Source organism: Alternaria metachromatica, assembly GCF_023757995.1.
Source record: "Alternaria metachromatica strain BMP 0045 chromosome Unknown scaffold_8, whole genome shotgun sequence".
Lineage (NCBI taxonomy): Eukaryota > Fungi > Ascomycota > Dothideomycetes > Pleosporales > Pleosporaceae > Alternaria > Alternaria metachromatica.
The window spans coordinates 997910-1020616 of record NW_026055499.1 but is presented as its reverse complement, the minus strand read 5'-3'; the positions used below and the strand labels follow the sequence as shown (position 1 = coordinate 1020616).

The window sequence follows — 22707 nt, the reverse complement described above, 5'->3', positions numbered from 1 at the left end:
CGGTGTTGGCTTTTACGCTGAGGATAGTGTTGCTGGTGTGTAGATAATTATAATGTCTTATATCTCTACCCATGCCCGTCTTGACCCTTAACGCTCATGTGTGAATCTCATCTGAACTTGCGATGACCCAAATCGCCCAGACTTCCTTTTACAACTCGCTCATAGGCTTCGCCAGCAAAGTCCTAAAATCAACCGTTTCCCTAAAACTCTTCAAAAACTCTCTCATCGTGCTCGGCAGCTTGGGTTTATGCCAGGTCCGCATGATGCTCATTATGTATTCCTCGTCAGGGATCCGATTTCTATTCAAATAGAACAGCGAATTGCCTAGCGGCATCCAAATAGCCATAATACCCGTCACACCGAACTGTTCCTGGAGGAAGTAGTCGACAGACTTCATAATCATGCGGGCAAACGGTCGTGGGTGTGGGCGATCGGGGTGCGAAAGTGAGGTATCGGTGTAAAGATCGATGCCACTTGCGACATCGAGAGTGGAGTATAGGAAGAGGGCTGTCAACCAGTAGCGTACAGTGACACAAGCAATGTCTATGCTGGGAAAGGTGATTGGGGTTGCGTTGCTAACAATCTCGGGTGTGTAGATGGCGTTCGCTTCTGCATTGACCCAAGCTTCGAGCTCGAAATGCAGTGTCCAGCATTTTGCTATGGTGTATACTTGCAAACCTTCTCTTTCTTGCTCGCTCAGATTTCCGAATTGTAACTTGTCTATAGCGCCCAGAAGCTCGGGTATACCGCAGAGGATGTCGATGAGAACGTCGTCGGATGACTTGGTCCGCCCTTTCCAAGGTATCGTCTTCCACTCTTCCTCGTTGAGTATGGTTGGCTTCCTGCCGCGGATGGCAGGACCAAGCAGTCGGTATCTTGCATTAGTGAAGAGCCTATGCGCTGCGTCGTTTTCCGCGAAGATCTCCGGACCACGGCTGACTATCATAGCTAGCTCGCCTTCACAGTGACTGAGCCAGCTTTTCGCCTGGTTGGTCGTATTCGGTTCCGCGCCGAACAGCATATCGAAGAGAGCCATGACTCGCGGTACAACAAGCAGCGACTCGCTACTCGCTCGAGCGGGGTTTTGTAAAGCCACGGCTGTTTCCTTGAGCGCTTTCCCATACAGTGTCCTTCCTTGCCGCGTGAGAGCTTCATTATCCGAAGTTACCCCAAGCTGTGTTATGCCAACTGCCAGAGCAGCCATCTGTAATGCTTCATCGCGCGTGCTAAGCAAGGGTAGCAAGCTAACAAACTCCTTTGCGTCTGTGTTGGTGGTGTGGATAACGCCCTGCGGGTTGTACATATTCAAGAAAGTCGCCATAGTCTTCTCGCTGTAAGCGGATCTCGCGAGCGCATCAGGCAGCATGATTGGTATCGACATGGAACATGCTTTCTGTGTTCCTGGAGTCGATACAGGGTTGAATTGCATTATCTGCATGCCTTGCCGAGGTGGCTGTCCGGGAGACTTCTCAGGCGTCGCATGGCGTCCTAATTTTGGTGCAGGACGGGTAGGCCCGCTTCCTTTTTGGTAGATGAAGATGCGGTCCGAGTCGTAGCCTCCGCATGCTATCCCGCGTTCTTTGCATTGACCGCACTCAGGCTGGACTAGATCGCACTAAAACACATCAGCTTCACGTCTTGGGTGTTGCTCGTAGGCGCTCGCACTTACGCCCTTCTTTCTTTTTCGGCACGTCACGCAGCCTTTGGAGCGTCCTGGAACTCCCACCATCTCGTAAAGTTAGAGTTGGCGCATGCACGATGGATTTCGTCCGCTGTCACTCCTGTTCAGCGCAGAATGTTCCCTATATGGACATACATCGTCTGCCTGCTAGCGTAACGGTAAAGAAGCGCAGTCTCGTAGGGCTGTGAAGCGCGTGTAGTAGCTGTATGGCTAGCTATTGATTGGTGCGCATTTGTCTATGACGACGGTCGACATGCTTGGGAGGTGGCTTGTATGACTTCCACGTTGTTAAGCATCAGGCGTTCCACTATGTCATCTCAATCAACCAATGATGGTTCCTCGCGCCTTACCCCTTTCGGCTGATTCTGCGACAACTCGCGCTGCTGCAGAGGGGCCCCAGCTTTCACCGCAGATAGTTCGGTGTAGATCGAAGTAGCCATGCGATATCTTGATTACCATTGCGATCGCATCGAAGCCTTAACAATCGGTCAAGGGGACTCTCCTGTCGCATGGGGCACCCTTTGCGGGGTTAATGCGCGCTGGGTACCTTCCGCTGACAAAACGTCTTCTCCTGCATACCAGCGCGAAATGTTCTCAATACGGCATGGTGATCGTCTTCAAAGTGTGTGGTCAACTGGTATAACATGAAGCCAACTCTCTCTCGAAGATGGCATACAACCAGCAACCAACATCGCCTCGACTACTTTCAATCAGCTTCTACCTCAAGCACTATAAACCAATCGTCTCCATCAGCTACACTACAACTACCTACTAAACCACATCCCTCTCCAAGGTTTCGGCATCAACCATCACAATGGTGGCCTCAGCCCCCACCCCCAACTTCTTCACCAAACGCATAATCCACCCCCTCGGCTTCACAAAAACCTACAACTTCTTCCTCTACTTCATCTTCGGCGGCGCACTCGTCGGCTTCGCCCTAGCCCGCGTCTCCTACCTCGACTTCTCACGAAACTTCTGCCCTTCCTCCGGCCCCAGCTCCACCGGCAACGGCGCCGCACCAGGAGAATGCTACTACTACCTCAACTTCAGCCAGTACAAAATCGGAATCTTGTTGCATCTCGCTGGCGTGCTACCCGCTAGTCTACTCGCTGTACTGCAGTTCACGCCGTTTATTCGAAAGAGGTGGATTATCGTTCATCGCATCGGCGGGTACGCTGCACTCCTGCTGTACATTGTCGGTCTCGTTGGCGCACTGATGATCGCACGGCATGCATTCGGCGGCGGGCTCGATGTACAGGCTTGGGTTGGACTTGCTGGGTTGGCAAGTCTGGGCTGCTTCATCGTCAGCTACATCAACGTCAAGAGACTCCAGATTGAGCAGCACAGAGCATGGATGCTTCGGGGCTGGTTCTACGCCGGCAGCATCATCACAACTCGACTCATCATGATCATCGCCGCGCAGGTCATCGCTAAGCAAAACTACCACGTCGTCTGGTCCTGCGCAAAGCTCGCTGCAACAGTTGCCGGCAACGTGGATCTAGCGTCTTCGTACCCCGCTTGCGCGGCTTTTGTCAACGGCACGGATCCTGAGGCTGTCTCCAGCGTCGCAGCGACGTTTGCGGTTGGGGGCCCGGAGAACACGGGGGCTGCGCTGAATGCGGCGTTCGGTATGGCGTTGTGGGTGTCGTTTGCGCTGCACGCTTTCGGTGTGGAGGTCTACTTGCAGCTTACGCCAAAGGAAGCGCAGAGGTTGAGGCAGATCAGTTATCAGAGGCAGTTGGAGGCGGGTATGCGCAATCCGGGCTCTGCGGGTCTTACGGCGGATCGCTTGGGGGATGCGGAGAAGTGGATTCCGGCAGAGACCAAGGAAGAGACCAAAGAAGATGGTGCGAGCATGGCGAGGACTGAGTCGACTGACTCTAGCGCTGATTTCCGGGTGTTTTAGCATAGTGTATAGCGTTTTGTTTTTCGATTAGAGTGCTGTTTTGGGAGCGAGGCGTTGGAAAAGTCATTTATGTAGAACATTAGTTTATAATCTAGAGTATCATTCGAAACTTCGTTCCTGACTTCTCTGCCGATATCGATAATTCATCAGTCATCGTTTTTCGCGATCTAACAACACCAGCCGGTCAGACCGCTCACCAAGGCAGCTGGAGAGGAGTGGACAGCTTGCTCTTCGGCCCCAACACGGGTTCAGCAGTACCAATATCACTAGACCCCCTGTTAGCTCACTTCCTTATATCTCAGATCAACAACAACTTACCCAGGTCCCCTCGGCGCCCAGTACTGTCCAGTATGACTAATATCAAACGTCTCAATCCACTCCACCAGGCTCTCCGCAGCAACCTCAGGTTCAACCGCCCCTCCTTCATCCCAGAACTTATCAAAGCCCACATTACGAGTCATTTCCGTCCGCATGAAGCCCGGATGAACAGAGACAATCGCAATCCCCCTATCCCTCAGATCTATACTCAACAACTTCATGCACATGTTGAGTGCTGCCTTGCTAGCATGGTGACCGTAGTTGCCGCCGCCTTCAGATTCGTGTCGCAGTGTTATACTGCCGCTTTCGGATGAGACGAAGACGATCTTGGAGGCGGAGGAGAGGAGCGTGCTGTTGTAGTTGGCGAGGGCGGTGACGAGGATGGTGGGGCCGATGGCGCAGGTGGTGTACATGCGCTGTTGCGCGGAGAACGAGGGCTCCTCAAGCGATTCTGTCTTAAAGTATCCTGCTGTTATGATGACGATGTCCAGATGTGGTATGTGGTTTGATTCAAGAAAGTGGACGAGATCGCTGCCGACGTGTGGTGATTCGAGATCGACGTTGGGGATGTATGTTATGTTGCTTGCTGTGTAGAGACTTAGTCTACTATAGCATTGCAGGGCTAACGGGAATTTGCCTACTGTTCTCTGGAGGCTCTGACGCCCTCGCGGTCGCTAGAACATGGTTGTTCGCGTCTGCTGCGTATTTCTGTACGATGCTCGCACCAAGGCCGCGCGTTGCGCCTACAACGAGTATGGTAGGCATCTTGGCGGTAGGAATAAAAGAACGAATGCTGTGAGATTGTCAATAGGAGTTCAAGAGGTGAAATACAAGGCTCTGGATGAAGGATCCCGATGACGTAGTGTGGTGTTGAGATTGCGCTAAGATAAGGACGCGTTCCAAGGTCGCGTCTGGAAAGCACGCTCGCCTTGTGGTATACGTCGCCTCAAACTTCAGCTCGCTTCTCACGATCGCATAGTGGGATGCCTTCGGCGTGGTGCGAGCTGAGTGAGGGTAGTTTGGCTGATCAAAATCGCGATCATCTGCGCGTTGGGGACCTCCCACATGTGCGACATCGGCGACCACTGCATGTATTGTACAACGGGGGCCAGGGGATTGCTCGTATATGCAGTGCTTGTAAACGTTGGTATGTTAGAACACCAGGTAATCACAAGTAACCGAAGTTTACATTGCATCCGAACTAACCCTCATTCGAGGCTAGCACAACATAACTCAAACCTGACCATACGACTGTCAACATGCAAAGTGTAAGTAGATTCAATCCATCGACACTGACCACGTAAGTACTCCAGATCAATGAGCAATGCCGAAAGTCATCACCACCCAATGCATGCACATGCCCTTATGCAACAGCTTTTCTTCGATATGAATTAAGGAATGGATAAGAAATAGGAAATTGAATAGTGGTATCCAGACGCCGTGATGAGGATGTGGGAATCGAAATGTGGATCTCATGTCCAGAGCGGGACTCGCTGAACGCCATACCAAAACGCAAAGACACAACAGAATAAATGAAGTCGCGTGACACAACAAGAGTTTGCGTTGACAGGGGAGTATGATCATCACTGCATGCGTTTTCGCTTACGCACGTCATCTGCTTCATCCTCCTCACTGCGCTCCGCAGTTTCCGCGGGGTTGAGGAGTGAGTGGACATTGGACGCCATACTAGATCGTCGAGTAGGTGGTCCAGTGTCGAGGCCTTTGAAAGGGTATCTAGCTCCCGGTAGTGTCCAGCCAGCATCCGGATTTAATGTCGACGGCATATTCTCATTTGGCGGTGGAGGAGAGCCGTGTCTTGACTGTGCTTGACGTGGACCGCGGGGTAATTGATATGATTCCAATGCATCACGGAGCTGCTGGTCACCACCTCCGATAGGTGGATGGCGCGGTGACGAGGGCCATTGTGTGGAGTTGTAACCAGAAGCGTAGGGCGAATTGACAGCAGGGTTGGGTGGCTGCGGTTGCCAACCGTGTAAGCGGATATCTGCCGAGGTGTGCCGCCTATATAGATTATACGGAGGGGACAAAGTGCTTGGCAAGTTGCTCCCCAGGTTTGCACCTCCCGGCTGCTGGACTTGTGGTGGAGGAGGTGGGGGTGGCTGATGGGAAACTGGGGTTCTGGCTGAAGATGGAGAGTAATTACCCGTGCCTATTGAACCGTAACGTCGCGGAGAAATTGCAAGATGGGCCGGGATCGGAGCCTTGTATGGAGCTTGCCGTGAAACGTTCGCCAAGGATCCTCTCCGCGACTCTGTTAGATTGTCTTGTGGCATTTGCCGGGGTGAAAGGGGTGGGCCGTTGCTGCTGTCTACTTGCATGAAGTAGGATTGGCGTGCGGAGAGAGGTGCATCTTCTGGTGGCTCCAATGCTCGGAGCATGTCTGTTTGTCGAGCAATTTCACGCTGCATCATAGCGACTGGAAAAGTCAGTGTGTGTCGCGCCGACAAGGTTTGAGCATTGACGCGTACCATCCCTATGGATAGGGTTTTCCGGGTCCGGCACCATTTGCATGATGAGGTTTGCAAGGTCCTGATTCCACTGTATAATCTATTAGCTGTTGTATATTGAAGTCTAGACAATCGACTTACTTGGTGGCATTTCATCATGCCCTCGGCTAGCACCGAACTCCTTTGAGTGAGGTATGCGCATGTGTCTTCCGATCGCTGCATGCGCGCATGCATGTCATGGAGGTTATATTCGAGACTCTGGAGACGTGACTCGACAGGGTCCGGCATTGGGTCGACCGCCTGCCCAGCTGGTGGGCCAAGGGGCATTTTGGGCGCGGGGAAGGACTCGCGATGGACGAGGGCATGTCTAGAAGCACGTCGCTTGATCTCGCGCAGACCGACCAGATCGCCTCGCTTGAAGTTTCCGTTGCCGTGCTTGAACTCCCATAGCGGGGTGTCTGGCGATCCAGTGTGGAAAACGTCGCTCACTGCGGCAGTACAGTCAGCATGTGATTATGGCATGGCGGAAAGAAATTGGACACGTACCCTTGTGGAAGCCGTACATGTTCAGCTGGCGCACAAATGAGGAAATGTTGGTGTGCTTGAAGTAGGACCTGGGATTTGTTAGTCAGAAAGCCTGCAGCGGCCGTGGCTTCAGGTGTACGTACGAAAGGACTTTGGAGAACTCGCTAGAGGGGGACATGACGAAACTCTCGTTAGTGCTCGCCCAGGAGATGAGGTGCTGAATGCTCTGGTCTTCGAGCATGCTGTGTCGTGTTAGTGTCGCATCGCGTGCGTACTGTTGCGGCACACGTACTTGTATAGCTTGTGTATGAAGGCCGTCTGGACGACCTTGGGCTGTTGTGCAGCTGCGGCAGCGCCCACTGCAGGCGCCGTGTTGCCATTGGGAGGCGAAGTGTTTTCCGAATCGCCGTTTCCTTCTCTTTGCGACGGCAGCTGGAACGAGACCGATTGGGTGCGCTCGTTGGGCGGGCCCATGGTCGACGACGAGGGCGTGATGTCCATGGGGTCCCGGGACGCCGCAAGCCTCGGGCTGGACGAGGGCAGGATCGGAATCGACTTGTGCAGGTTGGGATGGTGAGGGTCACCCGAAAAGGGACTGCGGCGGGCCTCTGCGACAGAAGCCATGTGGGCGATGTGGAGAGCAGGCGTGGTGTTGAGATGTCAGACCTGCTGCGTGCGTGGAGACGGGCGCACGGGGGTCGTGCAGGGGAAGGGAATTGAGCAGCGAGCGATGGGCGCAAAGATTCAGAAGTGTCTCGAAAAATGCTTGAGGTCGGGTGGATGCAGGGTCCCGACTTGCGGTGGCAGCGAACGTGGGCGGGCGGAGAAGATGCGGAGGAGCATGCGATATGTGTGGCCGACGTCGCCGCAGAAGCTTCGAATCGGCGGGCGAGCGTCTTGGAAGCTTCCTAGGCTTGGGGATTTCTTCTAGCGCCTGCGCGAGCCGTAGAAATATGGTTCCAGAAAAAGTCGGCGTGGCAGACGGTGCCAGTGGTCCTTTGTCGGATCGGGAGCGGCCGTCGCTGAGGAATAGGAGCTCGCGCAGTCCGAGGGGCAGGTCCGAGCGCTGAAGACGACGACAATTCCAGATGCTCCGGGATACTGTGTTTGAGCGTGCGAGGCTTGGCGGGGGAGGAGGAGACAGGTTCGTGGAAACTTGCAAGCTGCGAGGCGCGGCGAGATATGCCGGCGTGTCGCAACACTGGCTACGGACGGAAAGGAGGTCCAGGCACGGGGCGTCGAGGGCGGAACGGTAGCGCTACCGCTGAGAATACTATGGGGGATCGCGATGTGGGAGCGTGCTGCGGGAGCATCTGAAGGCCTTTGCGCACCACCAGCCGAGCCAAGTGTCATCCAACGCTGAGGGGACACATGGCCGTCTTCATTTATGTACCTATCTATCACCGCCCTCAGCACTGTGTAGCTCTAGGTACCCCAACGCCCGCTGACAGCCCATGGCCCGCCGTCCGGGTTTGCTGCCATGGTAGGGCAATGGCATGCAGCTCACGGCAAAGACGTCGCTCCTTGTCGACGTTGCATGTGCCCGCGACCCCTGCCCTCGGCCAGCTGCAGGTCGAGACACTGAAACATTGCTCGACCATAATAACCCACCGCTAATATCACTATAACGCGAACTGTTTCTGCTGCGGGGTCAGCATATAATGCGCCTCATATGCCTATGCTCCTCCCGAGTGCCCGTGATGCGGCTGCGGATGCGGAAGGTGAGTGGCACAGACTAGAATACCGAACCTTCGCCAGAGTTGCCTCAAATGCTGCCGGGCAGCTGAAGCCGACTGACTCCCTTGCTCATGGTCAAACACTGCTAGTACGACTTGCGAGCATCGACGCCATCCTCGGCTTTCACGCGTGGTGTAAGCCAGGGGAGGGTCCAGGGTCTGCAGGCAGCCTACACGCACGGACCTCCTTGGATAAACGTCAACCACCAACCTTCCTTCGAGTCAGCCTCGACCGACTTTCCCCAGCCCAACCCAGGTGCCGTCAACGCAGAACGTTAGCTTTACCCCGACGCTACCACCTGCCGTCACCGCACCAGTCTATCACCGACCGCTCGGGTGGCGAGTCGCCATCCTATCGATAGCCCTGCCTTTGATCGGCAGAAAATGCAGCATGACTACCGACTTCATCGATGCGTTTCGACGCATGCATGTACATGAGAGAGAAAAGGCACTCACGGCTCTAACAGCAGAATTATCGCCGTATGAGTGGAGGACACTCCACGCCACGACAAGCAGTCGCACCTTCCAATTCGACGTCATCGGCAATCTACCCGTTGAGCTAGTGGCCCAGGTGTTCTCGCATTTAGACGTTGCTGCTCCTTACCGCTTGCAAAGTATCTCAAGACGATGGAACCACACTCTTCAGAGCTTACACGTTATCAAAGCAAGCCTCAACAGTTGGTACCAAGGTACTGTCAACTTCCAAGATGCCGATCACGCTCTGTGTCAGAAGAAAGCCCGCAAGATCAATGCCTTTCGTACCGGCAAGCCGCGCAAAGTCTACAAGATAACACCCAAGGACGGTATAGATGATATCTATTTAGCAGGAAACAGTCTCATCTGGCAAAGCCTAACCCTCACTCCGGAAAACCAATCGCGAAATGTTTGCGTCCTCGATCTAGCTACATGGGATCTTCGCTTCCTGGGTGGCGAAGGCCGTGAACGAATTATCGACGTCTTCGTATCTAGTGAGATTGTGGCGCTAACAACTTGGGCGAACATCTGCTATGTTCACGAATTGCATGGCAAACGAGGTTGCAAGAAGTTCAGAGTACCAAACAACAACTATTTCGCCAGCGTTGCCTGTCGAGAGCGCACTGTCGCATGTTATCATATCGACTCCGGTTTTGCATCGGTGTATATCTGGGAATACGACTCCCAGCGTGGAAGATCCTTCGATATTAAATTCGAACCCGGTAACATGTTCTGGGGGACAGATGTCGTGTAAGTAATCTCTGGGGTTGCTAAGCGGTGTTCGTATCCTTTGAAGCCAAGGAATCCACCAACACTGGGATACTCTATGCATTCTTTGCACGTAAAGCTAATCAGAGTCTAGCGAGAACGAATCACTTGGCATTGCTCCTATCATACAGCCCGCGACCCAGACAATCATCTTGTTTGCCAATGCCGCACGTAACAATGACGTTCCTTTCCACCAACAGTTCTTCGCGTTCGGTCGCTACACATACAGCGGGGAGTGTCTCAGCACACACCACGCAAACCTCCACGGGGTAACTTCTCTCTCGTATTTTTCCCGTGATCCAAACACCTTTGTCCCAGTCGACGACAAGCAGAACATACTGTCGATAGTCATGCGAGACACCAACGGCAAGTCATCCTTCCTAGTGCGATTCAACGAAGAAGAAATGGACATGAGTGTATGGGAGGGTTCCCGTCTTTACGAACACCCCGAATACTTAGATACCAACGGTGCCATGGCGTGGTGGAAGGACACATGCTATGCCGCATTCTGGGACGGGGACGTCGAAGGCGAAATGCGTGACACGATTGCGCTTATGGACCGGAAAGCCGACAAACATAACATGAATGCGGTTGAGGGCGCCAGTAACGGCAAACCTTACAAGCCCATCGCGTCTGAAACAATAGAGGACGAGTCACTCGATCTCGATATCAACGCCCCCGTTGTCATGAACGAAGACTATGTTATCAGAAACGCGGGGAATAGGTTCTACATACTCTGTTTCGACGATGATGATGAGGGGAAGAAACCACAGGAGAGTGGGTCGTTTTTTGATCAGGGAGAGCTTGAGGTGTTGAAGGGTATGGATACGTGGTTCGATCAACCACATTACAAGGGGTGGCTACAGTCCCGGCCATATGCCCGTGTAAAGGAGATCTGGGCGCCGGAGCTGGAACGCCGGAGGCAGCAGCTTTCATTATCTTCAGAAAGTGCCTAGTCATTGAGATATAGTAGTGTAGGTGTAGCAAACGTTGGAATTGCGATAGGGATTCTAGCAACCCCTAGTAATGCTTCATACAACTGGACACTAGTCAACTCCGAATACTCCACTGCGCCCAAATTACCCTGCTCCATATCTCATACCTCGCACGGCCTGCGTTCGCAATCTCTACCCAGCACTTACACTCCCTACTCCCATCAACCCATCACTAATCAGTTGAACATGGCTGATAACGAATCTGAACTGTGAAATGATAATCCCGTCATATTGGCACGATCATTCATGTCAAGTCATATGCTCATTCAATACATCTATCTTGCTATCCAATCCCATTCAAACTCCAGTATATCCCATCCGTCCGTTAAATGCTATCGATCGAATGCCATAAATGTCACGCATACTTTTCTCTTTCATGCTTGTCGTGATCTCCTTCCTATCCTCCCTTGGATCCGAAACAGGCACGGAGTCCTATTGCTTGCCCTCCTGCTCCCTGGAAAGACGGTCATGCTCGTCAATGTCACTAGAAAAGTATTAGCACAGAACATGAGAGAACGAGTAAAACGGGAAGCAACATACGTAGCCTCCCAAGGATAACAAATCCAAACATCCCCCACCGTCCTCGCCGCACTATACCTCCCCTTGAGAATCTCCTGCGGCAACGCCCCCTTCTTCGCCTTATCCTTGTTATGCAGCACAAAAATACTGAAATTCGTTTTCTCGCCCTCCCTTCCCAGTTTCTTGACCGCGGCCTCAACATCCTTCTCCAACTCCCTGACCGCGTATTCCAGCGTCGTGCGCGTGTCGTCGACCTCGTCAACGATCAACACGTTCTTGCCGATCAGATTCGCCATCTCGAGAGAAGACAGGTCGAGCCATTGTGTGCGGGTTACTTTTGTTCCCGGGGTCTCGACGTCTTTGTCTGTGGTTGTGGGGAGGGTTTCGTAGAGGGAGAGGCCGATGGCTTGGATGGGGATGTTGGGGCTGTTTTCGCGCTTGAGGAAGGATCTGGGTGACGGGTTTTGTTAGTTCATCTTGTCTGGTTTGGTATGTACTGTGTCGTGGTGGTTTGGGGATATAATACCGGAGGATGCGCGCGGGGACGTAGCCTCCGCCGCCGATGGCGATCATGAGGTTGGGCTTGAAGTCATTGAGGATTTGATCTGCGGCTTCTTGGCACAGCTTGTGCACCTGTGGGGAGGGGGGTTGTTAGCTGTGGACTTTGTGCTTTGTTTGCTGCGCGATGTTGCGCAAGGGTTCGATTGTCGTGGTCGCATGAATAGCATACGAATCGACTCTCCAAAGTCGCTCTCTACGATATCTGCATGGCGCGATACCAGCCTCGCGTCGTATACATCGTGGTGACACAAAGACACCTCACGCGCGTGCGTGCGCGGGGTGTCTGATCGCATGTGTAACATCGGACCTCGAAAGAACGTACCTGGTTGTATGTAACGTAAACCTTCTCGACCATTTTCGCGGTAGTATTCTGGATAATATCTCCAAGTGTAAAGAGCGAAATCAAAGTTGAACGGAGGAGTGGAATTGTTTTTGCAAAAAAAAGTCTGTCCGCCCGCGGGAGAGTCAAGAAATGGTTACCTACTTAGGTAGGCAAGGCTAGAGCGGCGTACGCCGAAAATCTATGGTGGGGGATTAGTGCCCCGCAATCTGGGACTGGACCAATCAAGTGAAACGTGGTTGTGATTCACATGCGCGCCTTGGTTCGTGGACCCTTCAGCAGCAGGTCTTCATTCACAGCAAGCACATGCAGCAAAGTCGAAGTATTTCTAAGCAGGACGAACAGGGTATATTGATTGACTGATGAGGGTCATAACATCGTAACCATTACCCAACAAAAAGCACGTCCATCTGATGCGATGCTATGCTTGCGACAAGCACTCCCGTCTCCATCCCCTCTAGCTCTCTACAATCCTTCGTTCAAGTTGAAAAGCTTCCGCCCGCAAAAAGGGTATATCGTGATTATTATACAAGAAGGTAAAGCAAAGTAACCCAGATAGACCACCTTCTCTTTTTTGGTAAAACGCCGGACGATGAGGGAGATAAAACGCTGCAAACGTATATGTAAGTATGAGAAAAGCACGGCCGAGGAACGTTGGACTCGTGCTGAACGTTCAGTTGGTTGACTGATTCTTTGTTGATGGTGTGGGCGGAGAGAAGTCTGGCTTCTTCACTTGATGCCCATTTGGCGGAACTTGCGGGATGCGCGACGGCGCAGGCGGTTCATGCCCATGGCCTTCCTGAGGCTGTCCCGATCGTCGTCTTCATCTTCTTCTTGTGGTACGGTGAGCATTCGTCGACCGTTTGTGGTTTTGACCGAAGTCTGGTGCGCCAGGATGTTCTGTTCACGCCAAAACATGCGCTTTTGGTCAATGACGTTCTGTGACAGGTTGCCGAACCCCTTCTTCACGAACGCCAGGTCGTGCAGGATGTTGGGGTCGAGGCAACGCCTGGGCAGTGTCTGGACTGCCATGAAGATCTCGCCATCGCCAGGACGGTACTTTTTGATTTCTGGTTCACCCAGCTTGAAGATGGCAAGAGCGTAGCGGTAAAGGGCACGGGGTCCTTCATAGAGGAAGGCGTCCCAAACGCGGAGTACCGTTTCAATTGGCAGAACACCAACGAAGATGCTCATGAACCAGGAAGTGCAAGAAAGGGCGACTGTGGGCTGGCGTTGGAACTTGGAGTTGGGGTGAGCGTTGGAGCCGGCGCCGCTGTTGATGAGATCGGTGTCGTTAATTGATGCCCATACCTTTGGCAGGTAGTCCTTGATCAGCATCATCAGGACATTGACCTCGGTGTTTGCCAAGCTGCGAGCGTGAGCACCAGGCAGATGGTTTTGAGTGATGATTGTGAGAAGGATGAAGACCTTCTCCTTGTCCTGCTTCAGGAACAATAGAAGAAGGCCGGCAATGAAGTTGAGCGACTGGCAGTAACCAATATTGGGGTTGTTCAGGGCGAAGCAGGATAGGACTTCGCGCAGGTCCTGGATCAACACGGGTTCGTCGTCAGACTCGCCGTCCAGTAGATCAGTCGCTGCTTCCGGACGGAAATGGATGTTGTCGGGGAATGTCCTGTCGAGGTCGCGCTCAATGGCATCTTTGTCGTCTTTGTTGAGCTCATCACGGTTGACGCGAGCTACCAGAGACTTGTACAGGCCGACATTTTCCTTTCGCGCAAGCACGTGCTGACCGCCAGAATAGTACCACCACATGGCACCTCTCCACTCGGGAGGGTAGCCCTTGCGAGCATAGCGCTTGACCTTCTCACACATCTCAGGGAACCTGGTAGGCTCATTCGTTGACAGACCTTGCTTGGCCATCAATGAAATCCATTTGCCTCTCCGGCGGGAGATGTGGTCTTCGTATTTAGAAGCCCATGCGTTGTACTCCTGCACGTTGATCTTGTCGGAAGCCTTCTTGAATCCATAGCGATCTCTCTCGGTAGGGGCAGCCGTCTTTCGCAGGCCAGGTATTACGGTGGGAATTTGGCTGGGAGGTGCCAATGTAGGGCCTCTCGGGGACTCGGGCTTGCTCTTGGCTGTCGTGAGCTGGGACATCATGCCAAGATCGAACAGTGCGCTCTTTCGGTCGAAGACACTCGTGGAAGCGCGACGAGGAATAGCCTCGTCTTCGTCCAGCTCGGGGAGCGGCTCAGATCTTTGCATAGGCGGAGATTGAGGAACATGAGAACTGGCAAGAGATTCACTAGAAAAGGTGCGAGGGACACTTGGTCTCTTGCTGTGTCGCTTGGAGTAAGCTTCGATGTTGGCCCAATCCTGGCGCGACATTCGCGATCGACTTGGGGGTAATTGTGGAAGATTGGAAATATCACGACGGATATGGTCCAGCTGTGAGCGGCTACCCATCGATCTACTCGAGCGGTGGCCCTTGGCTTCCGTGGTTCTGAGAGCAAGAGCTTGCAGTGTGACAGACACACGCCTCGGTGCTTCTTCACTCGTTCGTTTCACTGTGCTCGATCGCTTCTTTCTGGACTGTTGCGTTGCGGCCTCGATTGTTCGTGGGGTATATGCAGCCTGGAATGGGCTGACCTGTACCGAGGGCAGTAGTTCGATTCGCAGCGCCTTTCGCTCTGTCGGATCGAGGTTGTATACCTCGTCCACATCCGAGCCGGAAGGAGGACGAATTGTCAATAGCTCCTTGGAATCCGCGTTTCGTCCAAGTTTACTGTGCGTTGAAAGGCGTGTCCGATCATCCCATTGCTTGAGGCTTTCATTCGATTGGAAGGAGTCCAGGGAGTCGAAATCGCGAGAGGGCGTTTGCGACAACTCGGGGAGTTCCGCGTCAAGACCTGCAGGCGACGGGCTTTGCATGTCTCGTTCATCCTGCTCCATGATAGGACTACGCTCCTCATCTTCTTCATCGTAGTAATATGAATCTAACACATCACCAACGGCGTCTAGATTCTCATCTTCCTCGGCGATTTCTGAAGTCAGTATAGTTTCCGGGGAACCGTCGCGTTCCCGAAGGCGTTCCAGGCGATCTCTCGATGGATCCCGGGAATAGACGCTGTTGTGTCGATCACTGGCGATGGAGCTCCGTGCAGTGACAATACTGCTTCTTTCCGTGCCACTAGTCTCGAGTACACTGGAAGACGCATTGGTCCAACCGGATCTGAAACTGGCCCGTGGCTCCTCACCACGAAACGGTCGAGGTGGGGGAGGGTAGTAGTCAGTGTGGGACCAGTTCGGAACACCTCTGTTCGGCTTGTAGGTGCCGGATAGATTGGAGCGTTCGTTGCCTCGGTATTGGGCGTAGTCGGGGATCGAGGTCACGGATCTCAGAGGCGGTGTTGGATGGAAATTTTGCGAAGAGTTGGTCATTCCACGGGGCCTTAGAGGGGAGCTGGGTGAGCCAGACAGGTCTTCGTTGGAAGAGTCCCATGACGGCCCGGTCGAATTGACGGGATTGCTGGCGAGCGGGTTGAAAATAGCGCGGAGGTCAGGCGAGCGAGGGCCGCTGTCCTGGCGGGCCATGGCAGGAGCCATTATGGGGGACATTGGGGCAGATGCCATTCCTGCTTGCACGCCGTTGGGAGGGGGAGGTACGGCGGCATGGCGAAGTAGGGAAGGAGCGCGATGGCGCTGGGAAAAGCCGGGGGAAGGCAGTGCTGCAAGCGGAAGGGTCGGGCTGTCTGCAGGCGAGGGACTGTAGGCGGGCCGCTCGTAGGGTGGCGCGTCTGCTGTGTCCATCTGGAGCTCAGCTGGGTGCTTGGCCCGGTGCGCTCCAAAGCCTCTTCTCGCCGCATACGGGAGCTGTGGCTGCGGCGATGTCGGCGGCGTGTATTCCGCCGTGGGAGAGCGGTAGGGGACGTATGGCTCCGGCTCGGCTGCTGGAGAGACGCCCGTAGCGACACGTAGGAGAGCGTCGCCCATGGCGTGGTGAAGGGGTGCGGGTGTAGTGGGCGTCGGCGGGACGGGCGCTCATTCGACCGGGGAACAGGACAGCTCGGAGGTTGAAATTCGCGGTAACATTCTCGGGTGCAGCGCAGGTGTGGATGTGAGGATTATCGTGAATGGGCGTTGGTTGGGTGGTGGAGGCCTGCTCTGGGGGCGCGGCGGCGGGTCGACGTGGGGAGCTTCAGAGCTCTGGGTGTGAATGGGGTCAGGTAAAGAATGAGGGCATGCGAAGGATAAGGAACGTGACGTGCGGCACTGGCGCGGTGCAATCAGACGGTGGTGAGGGATGGGTGCCTGCAACGTGTAGCAGGAAAGTCTCCTTCAGCTCCCGCGCCTGGATCCGTCCGTTCACTGAGTCGCTGCCAAGACGCGGCGCTTCCCTCATCCCCGATTCCTGTAGGCTGGGAGGTCGCGGGCCGGTAGGAGCTTGGTGGACCTCAGCGGGCGTGTCAGAGGAGTTCGTTACTCTGACATGCAACGGCACAAATTAGGAGAGTTGCATAAGCGCTGCAACAGGTACCGACCGCCCGCCGCCTCGAGCAGGAATTCGCGAAATTGACGCGCTCCGGGCCTATCAGAGTCGCCGGGGATATTCAGCCCGGGTGCAATCATCACGAAGCAATACACCGTCGACGGCCTTGTCTAGTTGGTCTTGTGCCCTGGCGACAAGTCCTCGCAGCCATCACACATGTTGGCCGGCTCTCTCGGATTACATGAATGCACTATTTGCTTTGCTGGAACACTTGCGAGGCGCGTGCCACACGCTTTGTTGCGCTTGACTCGCTAGCTTGGCCCTGCACTCGCTGCCAGTCTGCCAGCACTGCGCTCGAGCACCACTCGCATAGAGAATAAACTTGGACAGCTGACAGCTAAGCACGCAGCAATCTCAGTTGGGAAGTGCACTAGGCGTCGAAGCCTCTTGCGGGCTTCGAGAAGGAATTTCCCAGGCTCCCCCTTGTCCTGCCCTGCGGCTCGCTTCTACAGCACTGGCACAGACGACGCTGGGAGATTGGGACATGACGACATGTAGCGGTTGCACTCATCTTATTTGGCGAGCCCGAGTAAGTCTACCCTGCATAATCGCCCGATGCCTACCTAAGCTGCGGATGCATCGCGATCTGCAAAACATTGGATGCTTCTTCGCCCACACCGGTCAAGACGTGTTCCGTCCGCGTGCAAATTTCGCCGAACGCCAAAGATGCAATATGTATCCGACGAGCCCTGTGCGACTGCCTACTCTAATCGATGCCCATATCCGCCTGGCCGGTAGAGGACCCGTGACCCCTCACTTGGCATAGCGCTTGACCCAGTCCTTTACGTTCTTCTCAAACTCCTTGCGGTTCTCCCGGTACTCGTTGGCGATGGACGGCTCGATGGCGTCGTCCGGGTTGGGCTCGATGAGCAGCGTCTGGATGAGGCGCAGGACGGACACCACCTTGTTTGGCGGCTTCCACTCGTCAGCGCGCAGCAGACCCAGGCACATGGACCCCTTGTCGTCGTTGCTGACGTTGGGGTGGTAGATCTTGGTTCGGAAGCTGACGACGGGTGGCTTGAAGGGGTATTCGGTCGGGAAGGTAATCTCGAGCTTGAAGTGGCCGCCCTGCAGGCTGTTAGCAAGCGCTACCCACGCCGCACGGAGGGCGCATGGATCAAACCTACAGCGTACGCCGACTGGGCTGGCCCGTCCATCAACACCTCCCACTTGGTCATGTTCTGCTCGTCGAAGTTGATCTTCATACCCGGCGGTGTGTCAGCCATGCACTCGCCGTACTCCTGTGGCCCTGTTAGTATGATTACTTCTGCGCCGGCCTCCATGTAGTGGCTTGCCTTCATAATACGCTTCTTCGCTCCGGTGCTCATGTTTACGGTTGGTTGAGTGAGTTGTTTGTAGGTTAGGCTGTCTCGTGCAAGAGACTCTGGGACTGCACCGGGGTGAGCGGTGTGGTTAAGTAGCCAGGTAGGAGCTGGTGCACAGGTAAAGGAAGCGCGGATAGTAAGAATAGCCTGCAACACCGTAACTGCGCTCGTGGGTAGGCGGATGCAGTGCAGTGGCAGGTGATTGACGTGAAAAGAGGGTTGTAGATGTGGGGAAAGTTGCCTATGGATGACGAGGGACCTCGATTCCTTAGTCAAAGCTCCGCACGCGGCCCGGTAGACGATCGCCTGCACACGTTCTGGTAGCAGGATCACGCTAGCATTCACACGCTGCCATTCCATCTCTGTCTCTCTTCAAAAGATGTCTGCGACACGTTGTGACTCCACTTGACGTTCGAGCAACGTGACGACGTCATACCATCACCAAGGAACACTCGTCTCGGTTCTGGTGCCTCATTCGCGAGTGCCGAACATCAAGGTGCACCCCCGTCCTGATATCTTATCAAGCCGCCCCGGTCCATACCGCACGTATATCTCCGAGACTGCACATCCTCGCGATCCGTCTAGAACACGTGGTTTTGACCGCTTGACAAGCTATCGTGTTTCAGCTTGGGCCTGACAGCAACGACAGCTTGCGACAGGCACGCAGGCAGGCTTTCACGCTTTCACGCTCCATCATAGCGCATAAGCGCTGCATTATACTTCGGAGCTCCGAACTTACTTCTAGGTTCTGTCTCCGTCGGAGGACGTCTTCCTAAACTTATGCGCTATGCAGGGCTGCAAGACTGGAAATTGGGCTCATCTCATAGGCACACTCACTTTTGTTGTGAGTCACCAACTGCCCAACACCCAGATCACGTTACATCGCGACAGAGACGCGACGCGCACACCTGACGGCCCGATCAAAACGGCTATGAATTCAAACACAACTTCCCTGCCCATGCTAACTTATTTCTGCGCTCCATATTGACGTCGCTAGGTCCAACGTCATACCGCTTGCCGTTGATGCTCGCTTATCGTCACTCCTCGAGCCAGAAATCCATCGTCTTCCATGTTTGGGAAAGCCTCGAATGAGCACTCGCAACAATCAATGATGGCGCCTCGCAGCCTGATATCTACTGCAGCTCGCATGCAGCAATTGGCGAATAGCGATAACAATCTGCGTGACACAGCCCAGCGTGCCAGCGCTAGTTGTCCCAGGCGACAGGGGCGGCGACTTGGCATCGCCAGTATTTAACAGGCCGCAACCCCACAATCTTCAGCCTTTACGCCTCACGACAAGCTTGAGTTCGACAACCAAAGCGTGCTTTATCTTCACCACCAGTGTTGGTAGACTCGCTTAAGCTCTTCGGATTTTCAACGACTTTTCTCTCCCGAAAGGTTTGCGAAATCTGAGAGTTTCCGGAGCTCCATTTCTCTTACTTGCTGCTGCGTCACTAACCTGTCCACTCTTTACGAGAAACTTCGTCGCTCGCTACTTCGATTCCGCTCTTCGGTCAACATGTTCGGCAAACGCTCTTTCGCTAGCTCGAAGGAGAAGGACCGCTCAGGCAAGATTACCAAACAGCCGAAGAGATCGTTCCGCGATGCGTCCAAGCAGAAGGTGATGGTCGAGAAGCTGGATGCGCGCAAGGACAGTCCAATGATGGAGGGTGGGTCACCATCGCTCACCTCTGCCATTGTGACAGTGATCGTTGGTTCCGACCAGCGACTGTTCGCTGCGCACGAAGACGTCCTCTGTCATTCCCCGTACTTTGCTGAACTGCTGCGGGGCCAGTTCTTCGAATCCGCTAATCGCCGCATCGATCTGCCCACGGAGGAACCTGAGATTTTCAGCTGCATCCTCGAGTACCTGTACAAAGGTGACTACTACCCGCGCCTTGTCCACGACAAGCGACGCCAAACCTGGATGCTCGAAGGTGCAGTTGCCTCACCCGACCCAAACAAAACCGGCGACCGCGCAGCCGCCGTCGAGCCAACCTTTTTCCACTCCGGCGTAGGCGACGTCATTCTGCGCGACACAGCCGTGTACTGCGCAGCCGATAGCTACGGCCTCGAAGAGCTCAAGAAGCTCTCTCTGCGCAAGCAGGGCCTGCAGAGCGGGATCGAGGTCGGAACCATCTTGCGCAGCGCACGCTACGCGTACGAGAACACGCCGGACAGCGACTCGCGGCTGCGCGCTCATTACCTCGCTCTGATTATCCGCAGTCGGAAAACTTTCAAGCGTAGTGGCACCATGCAGATGGAGATGGAGATGGGGGGAAAACTGTTCTTTGACCTGTTCGTGGCTATGTGCAATCATGTCGATGATCTTGTGGACGCGAGGTACGCCTTGCGCATCTTTTCTGTTCAATTCCTGCAAACTGTGTTTCCCCGTGATGTTAATTTCATACTGACAAACTCGCAGCGCCAGCGCCCGCGGCACTCCCAGGACCATCTAAAGACCTCTGATTCGCACACCCACTTACCCGTCACCGTAACACCCGCAAACAAACACACACTCGCATACAACACCGGAGTACACACCAAGTTGCCAAACCATACTCCGCTCGCACACCCCAAATTGCCGACCCGCGACAAAACGTGAAAACAATCACAAAAACACGGAGTAATACCCATTCTCCCTGCTTTCCCTCGGCGTACCGTTGTATCATCCCAACTCATCTTTATCTCATCTTGCTCGCTCTCTTTAACTAGTGAAGTTTGCTCACCCCCATCGCGTCCCCCCTTGGCCCTTAATTCCAACGAACAAACAACATCAACGAACCTATTTCCCCCTTCTCTGCTTGCAAAGAAGGAGTACTCGACGACGACGAAACTGCGTTTCCTTTGTTTTGTGCTTTTGGGAATCAAGGCTTGTTGTACGAACATATCAAAGGGAATAAGAAGGGGACATTTATTTTCATGACGCATTGGTGCTGCGTGGATTAGGAAGACATCGTGCTGGAGGACACCGCTCTCTGGTGGAGACGTGTCCGATGCGGTGACTGATTGGTCCGGACCGCTTGGAATGGAAGACTTACTGTGGAGGATTTGGAGCGGTGGTGGTAATGAGAAATCAACTTTGCCGCCGCTATATGCTGTGTTTATGCTGATGATGCGTTGTGATATCTCCTCTTCCCCTTCGCCCTTCACAACTACACAGATGCTACGTTGACTTCATGCTGATGTAGACTACAAACTGGTTTAGTTTCTTGACAGTATGAGGTTCTCTATCTTTGGAACGAAACTAGGGTAAACATCGCAATGCCATCCGCTCGAGGCCGCCGTTTCCCCACGTGGCGGTCCCTGCATCCCGCTGGTGCCCCACCGAGGGGTAGTTAGGTAGCTCTGGCGGCTGAAAGCTATACAACACAACATAACACAGCTTCAGCATTCTCCACTAATACACCAAACCTCAATTCCCTCTCCTCGCCACAGAAGCCGTCGAGGAAGCCGACAAACACAACCAACATGGCCGACGTAAACCTCAAAGAAGTCCACGACTTCATGATCACCATCGCCAAACAAGCCGGCTCGCGCATAACCTCCGCAACACCCACAACACAAGCCTCAGGCTCGAAGAAGAACTGTACGTAGGACTCTGCATGCTGGAACCCAACCCAGTCCCAATCCACAAACAAGTCTCCCATACTAACCCTCCTCACCCCACAGCCGTCGACCTAGTAACCGAAACCGACCGCGCAGTCGAAGCCCTCATCTCCACCTCCCTATCCACAAAATACCCAGACTACGCTTTCATGGGCGAAGAAACCTACAAACCCGGCGACACCCTCTCCGCCGACCCCACTTTCATATGCGACCCCATCGACGGGACTACAAACTTTGTCCACCGTTACCCCTACGTCAGCATCTCGTTGGGACTAGCCATAGACCGGGAGCCGGTGGTGGGAATCGTGTACAACCCGTTCACACAAACGCTGTACTCGGCGATAAAAGGACAGGGTGCATTCTTGAACGAGACAACAAGACTGCCGCTGAGCGAACCGACGAAGTTGGATGGCTTGAGCAGCTGTCTCGTCGCCGTGGAGTGGGGCAGTGACAGAAGCGGCAACGACTTCAAAGTCAAATCCGAGACCTTCAAAAAGCTCGCTGCTACGAAAGAGAACGGCGGGGGTATGGTGCATGGATTACGGTCATTTGGCTCCGCAGCCCTCAATCTGTGTGGCGTGGCGAGCGGCGGGTTGGATGTTTACTGGGAGGCTGGGTGTTGGGCGTGGGACGTTTGTGCCGGCTGGGTTATCCTGAAAGAGGCGGGTGGCATTATGGTGGATGCGAATCCGGGGAATTGGGAACCGAAGGTTGAGGGGCAGAGGTATATGGCGGTCAGAGGGGGTGAGGGGCAGAGGGAAATTGTGGAGGAGTTTTGGGGGTTGGTGGAGGGGGCTTTTGAGGTTGGGATGTGAAGGATAGGGTTTTGAGGGCAGGTAGACTTCTGTGTTTTTTATGTTGGCTTTTGGAAGGTGTATGGCTCGATCATTGAAGAGTGTGGGAGGGACATGAACAGACGGTGTTACTATGGATGTCTAGTTCGAGGTAACATTGTCATTCGCAAAATGAAGA

At 54.1% G+C, this 22707-nt stretch overlaps 10 protein-coding genes across 10 annotated transcripts; 4 read left to right on the top strand and 6 right to left on the bottom strand.

Moving 5' to 3' along the window:
- Positions 1–148: 148 nt before the first annotated feature.
- On the bottom strand, positions 149–1729 carry J4E83_004783 (uncharacterized protein; the record flags this gene model as incomplete). The annotated part of the gene is made up of 2 exons (XM_049331708.1): positions 149–1615; positions 1670–1729. 2 exons carry the CDS (start codon positions 1727–1729, stop codon positions 149–151), a joined length of 1527 nt encoding a protein of 508 aa, XP_049189482.1.
- Positions 1730–2495: 766 nt separating this feature from the next.
- On the top strand, positions 2496–3587 carry J4E83_004782 (uncharacterized protein; the record flags this gene model as incomplete). Its single annotated transcript, XM_049331707.1, has 1 exon — positions 2496–3587. The coding sequence occupies one exon, from the start codon at positions 2496–2498 to the stop codon at positions 3585–3587; it is 1092 nt and encodes a 363-aa protein (XP_049189481.1).
- Positions 3588–3780: 193 nt separating this feature from the next.
- On the bottom strand, positions 3781–4670 carry J4E83_004781 (uncharacterized protein; the record flags this gene model as incomplete). The annotated part of the gene is made up of 3 exons (XM_049331706.1): positions 3781–3853; positions 3906–4491; positions 4547–4670. The coding sequence occupies 3 exons, from the start codon at positions 4668–4670 to the stop codon at positions 3781–3783; spliced, it is 783 nt and encodes a 260-aa protein (XP_049189480.1).
- A 1395-nt stretch (positions 4671–6065) lies between these two features.
- Positions 6066–7372, bottom strand: J4E83_004780 (uncharacterized protein; the record flags this gene model as incomplete). Its single annotated transcript, XM_049331705.1, has 7 exons — positions 6066–6167; positions 6239–6342; positions 6395–6464; positions 6515–6861; positions 6920–6987; positions 7042–7140; positions 7191–7372. The coding sequence occupies 7 exons, from the start codon at positions 7370–7372 to the stop codon at positions 6066–6068; spliced, it is 972 nt and encodes a 323-aa protein (XP_049189479.1).
- Positions 7373–9058: 1686 nt separating this feature from the next.
- Positions 9059–10832, top strand: J4E83_004779 (uncharacterized protein; the record flags this gene model as incomplete). Its single annotated transcript, XM_049331704.1, has 2 exons — positions 9059–9858; positions 9971–10832. The coding sequence occupies 2 exons, from the start codon at positions 9059–9061 to the stop codon at positions 10830–10832; spliced, it is 1662 nt and encodes a 553-aa protein (XP_049189478.1).
- Positions 10833–11303: 471 nt separating this feature from the next.
- Positions 11304–12306, bottom strand: HPT1 (hypoxanthine-guanine phosphoribosyltransferase; the record flags this gene model as incomplete). The annotated part of the gene is made up of 4 exons (XM_049331703.1): positions 11304–11355; positions 11412–11840; positions 11917–12023; positions 12274–12306. 4 exons carry the CDS (start codon positions 12304–12306, stop codon positions 11304–11306), a joined length of 621 nt encoding a protein of 206 aa, XP_049189477.1.
- Positions 12307–13020: 714 nt separating this feature from the next.
- J4E83_004777 (uncharacterized protein) lies at positions 13021–16245 on the bottom strand (the record flags this gene model as incomplete). Its single annotated transcript, XM_049331702.1, has 1 exon — positions 13021–16245. The coding sequence occupies one exon, from the start codon at positions 16243–16245 to the stop codon at positions 13021–13023; it is 3225 nt and encodes a 1074-aa protein (XP_049189476.1).
- Positions 16246–17554: 1309 nt separating this feature from the next.
- On the bottom strand, positions 17555–18129 carry J4E83_004776 (uncharacterized protein; the record flags this gene model as incomplete). Its single annotated transcript, XM_049331701.1, has 3 exons — positions 17555–17869; positions 17929–18042; positions 18097–18129. 3 exons carry the CDS (start codon positions 18127–18129, stop codon positions 17555–17557), a joined length of 462 nt encoding a protein of 153 aa, XP_049189475.1.
- A 1516-nt stretch (positions 18130–19645) lies between these two features.
- On the top strand, positions 19646–20585 carry J4E83_004775 (uncharacterized protein; the record flags this gene model as incomplete). Its single annotated transcript, XM_049331700.1, has 2 exons — positions 19646–20469; positions 20552–20585. 2 exons carry the CDS (start codon positions 19646–19648, stop codon positions 20583–20585), a joined length of 858 nt encoding a protein of 285 aa, XP_049189474.1.
- Positions 20586–21597: 1012 nt separating this feature from the next.
- J4E83_004774 (uncharacterized protein) lies at positions 21598–22550 on the top strand (the record flags this gene model as incomplete). The annotated part of the gene is made up of 2 exons (XM_049331699.1): positions 21598–21715; positions 21799–22550. The coding sequence occupies 2 exons, from the start codon at positions 21598–21600 to the stop codon at positions 22548–22550; spliced, it is 870 nt and encodes a 289-aa protein (XP_049189473.1).
- Positions 22551–22707: the final 157 nt, after the last annotated feature.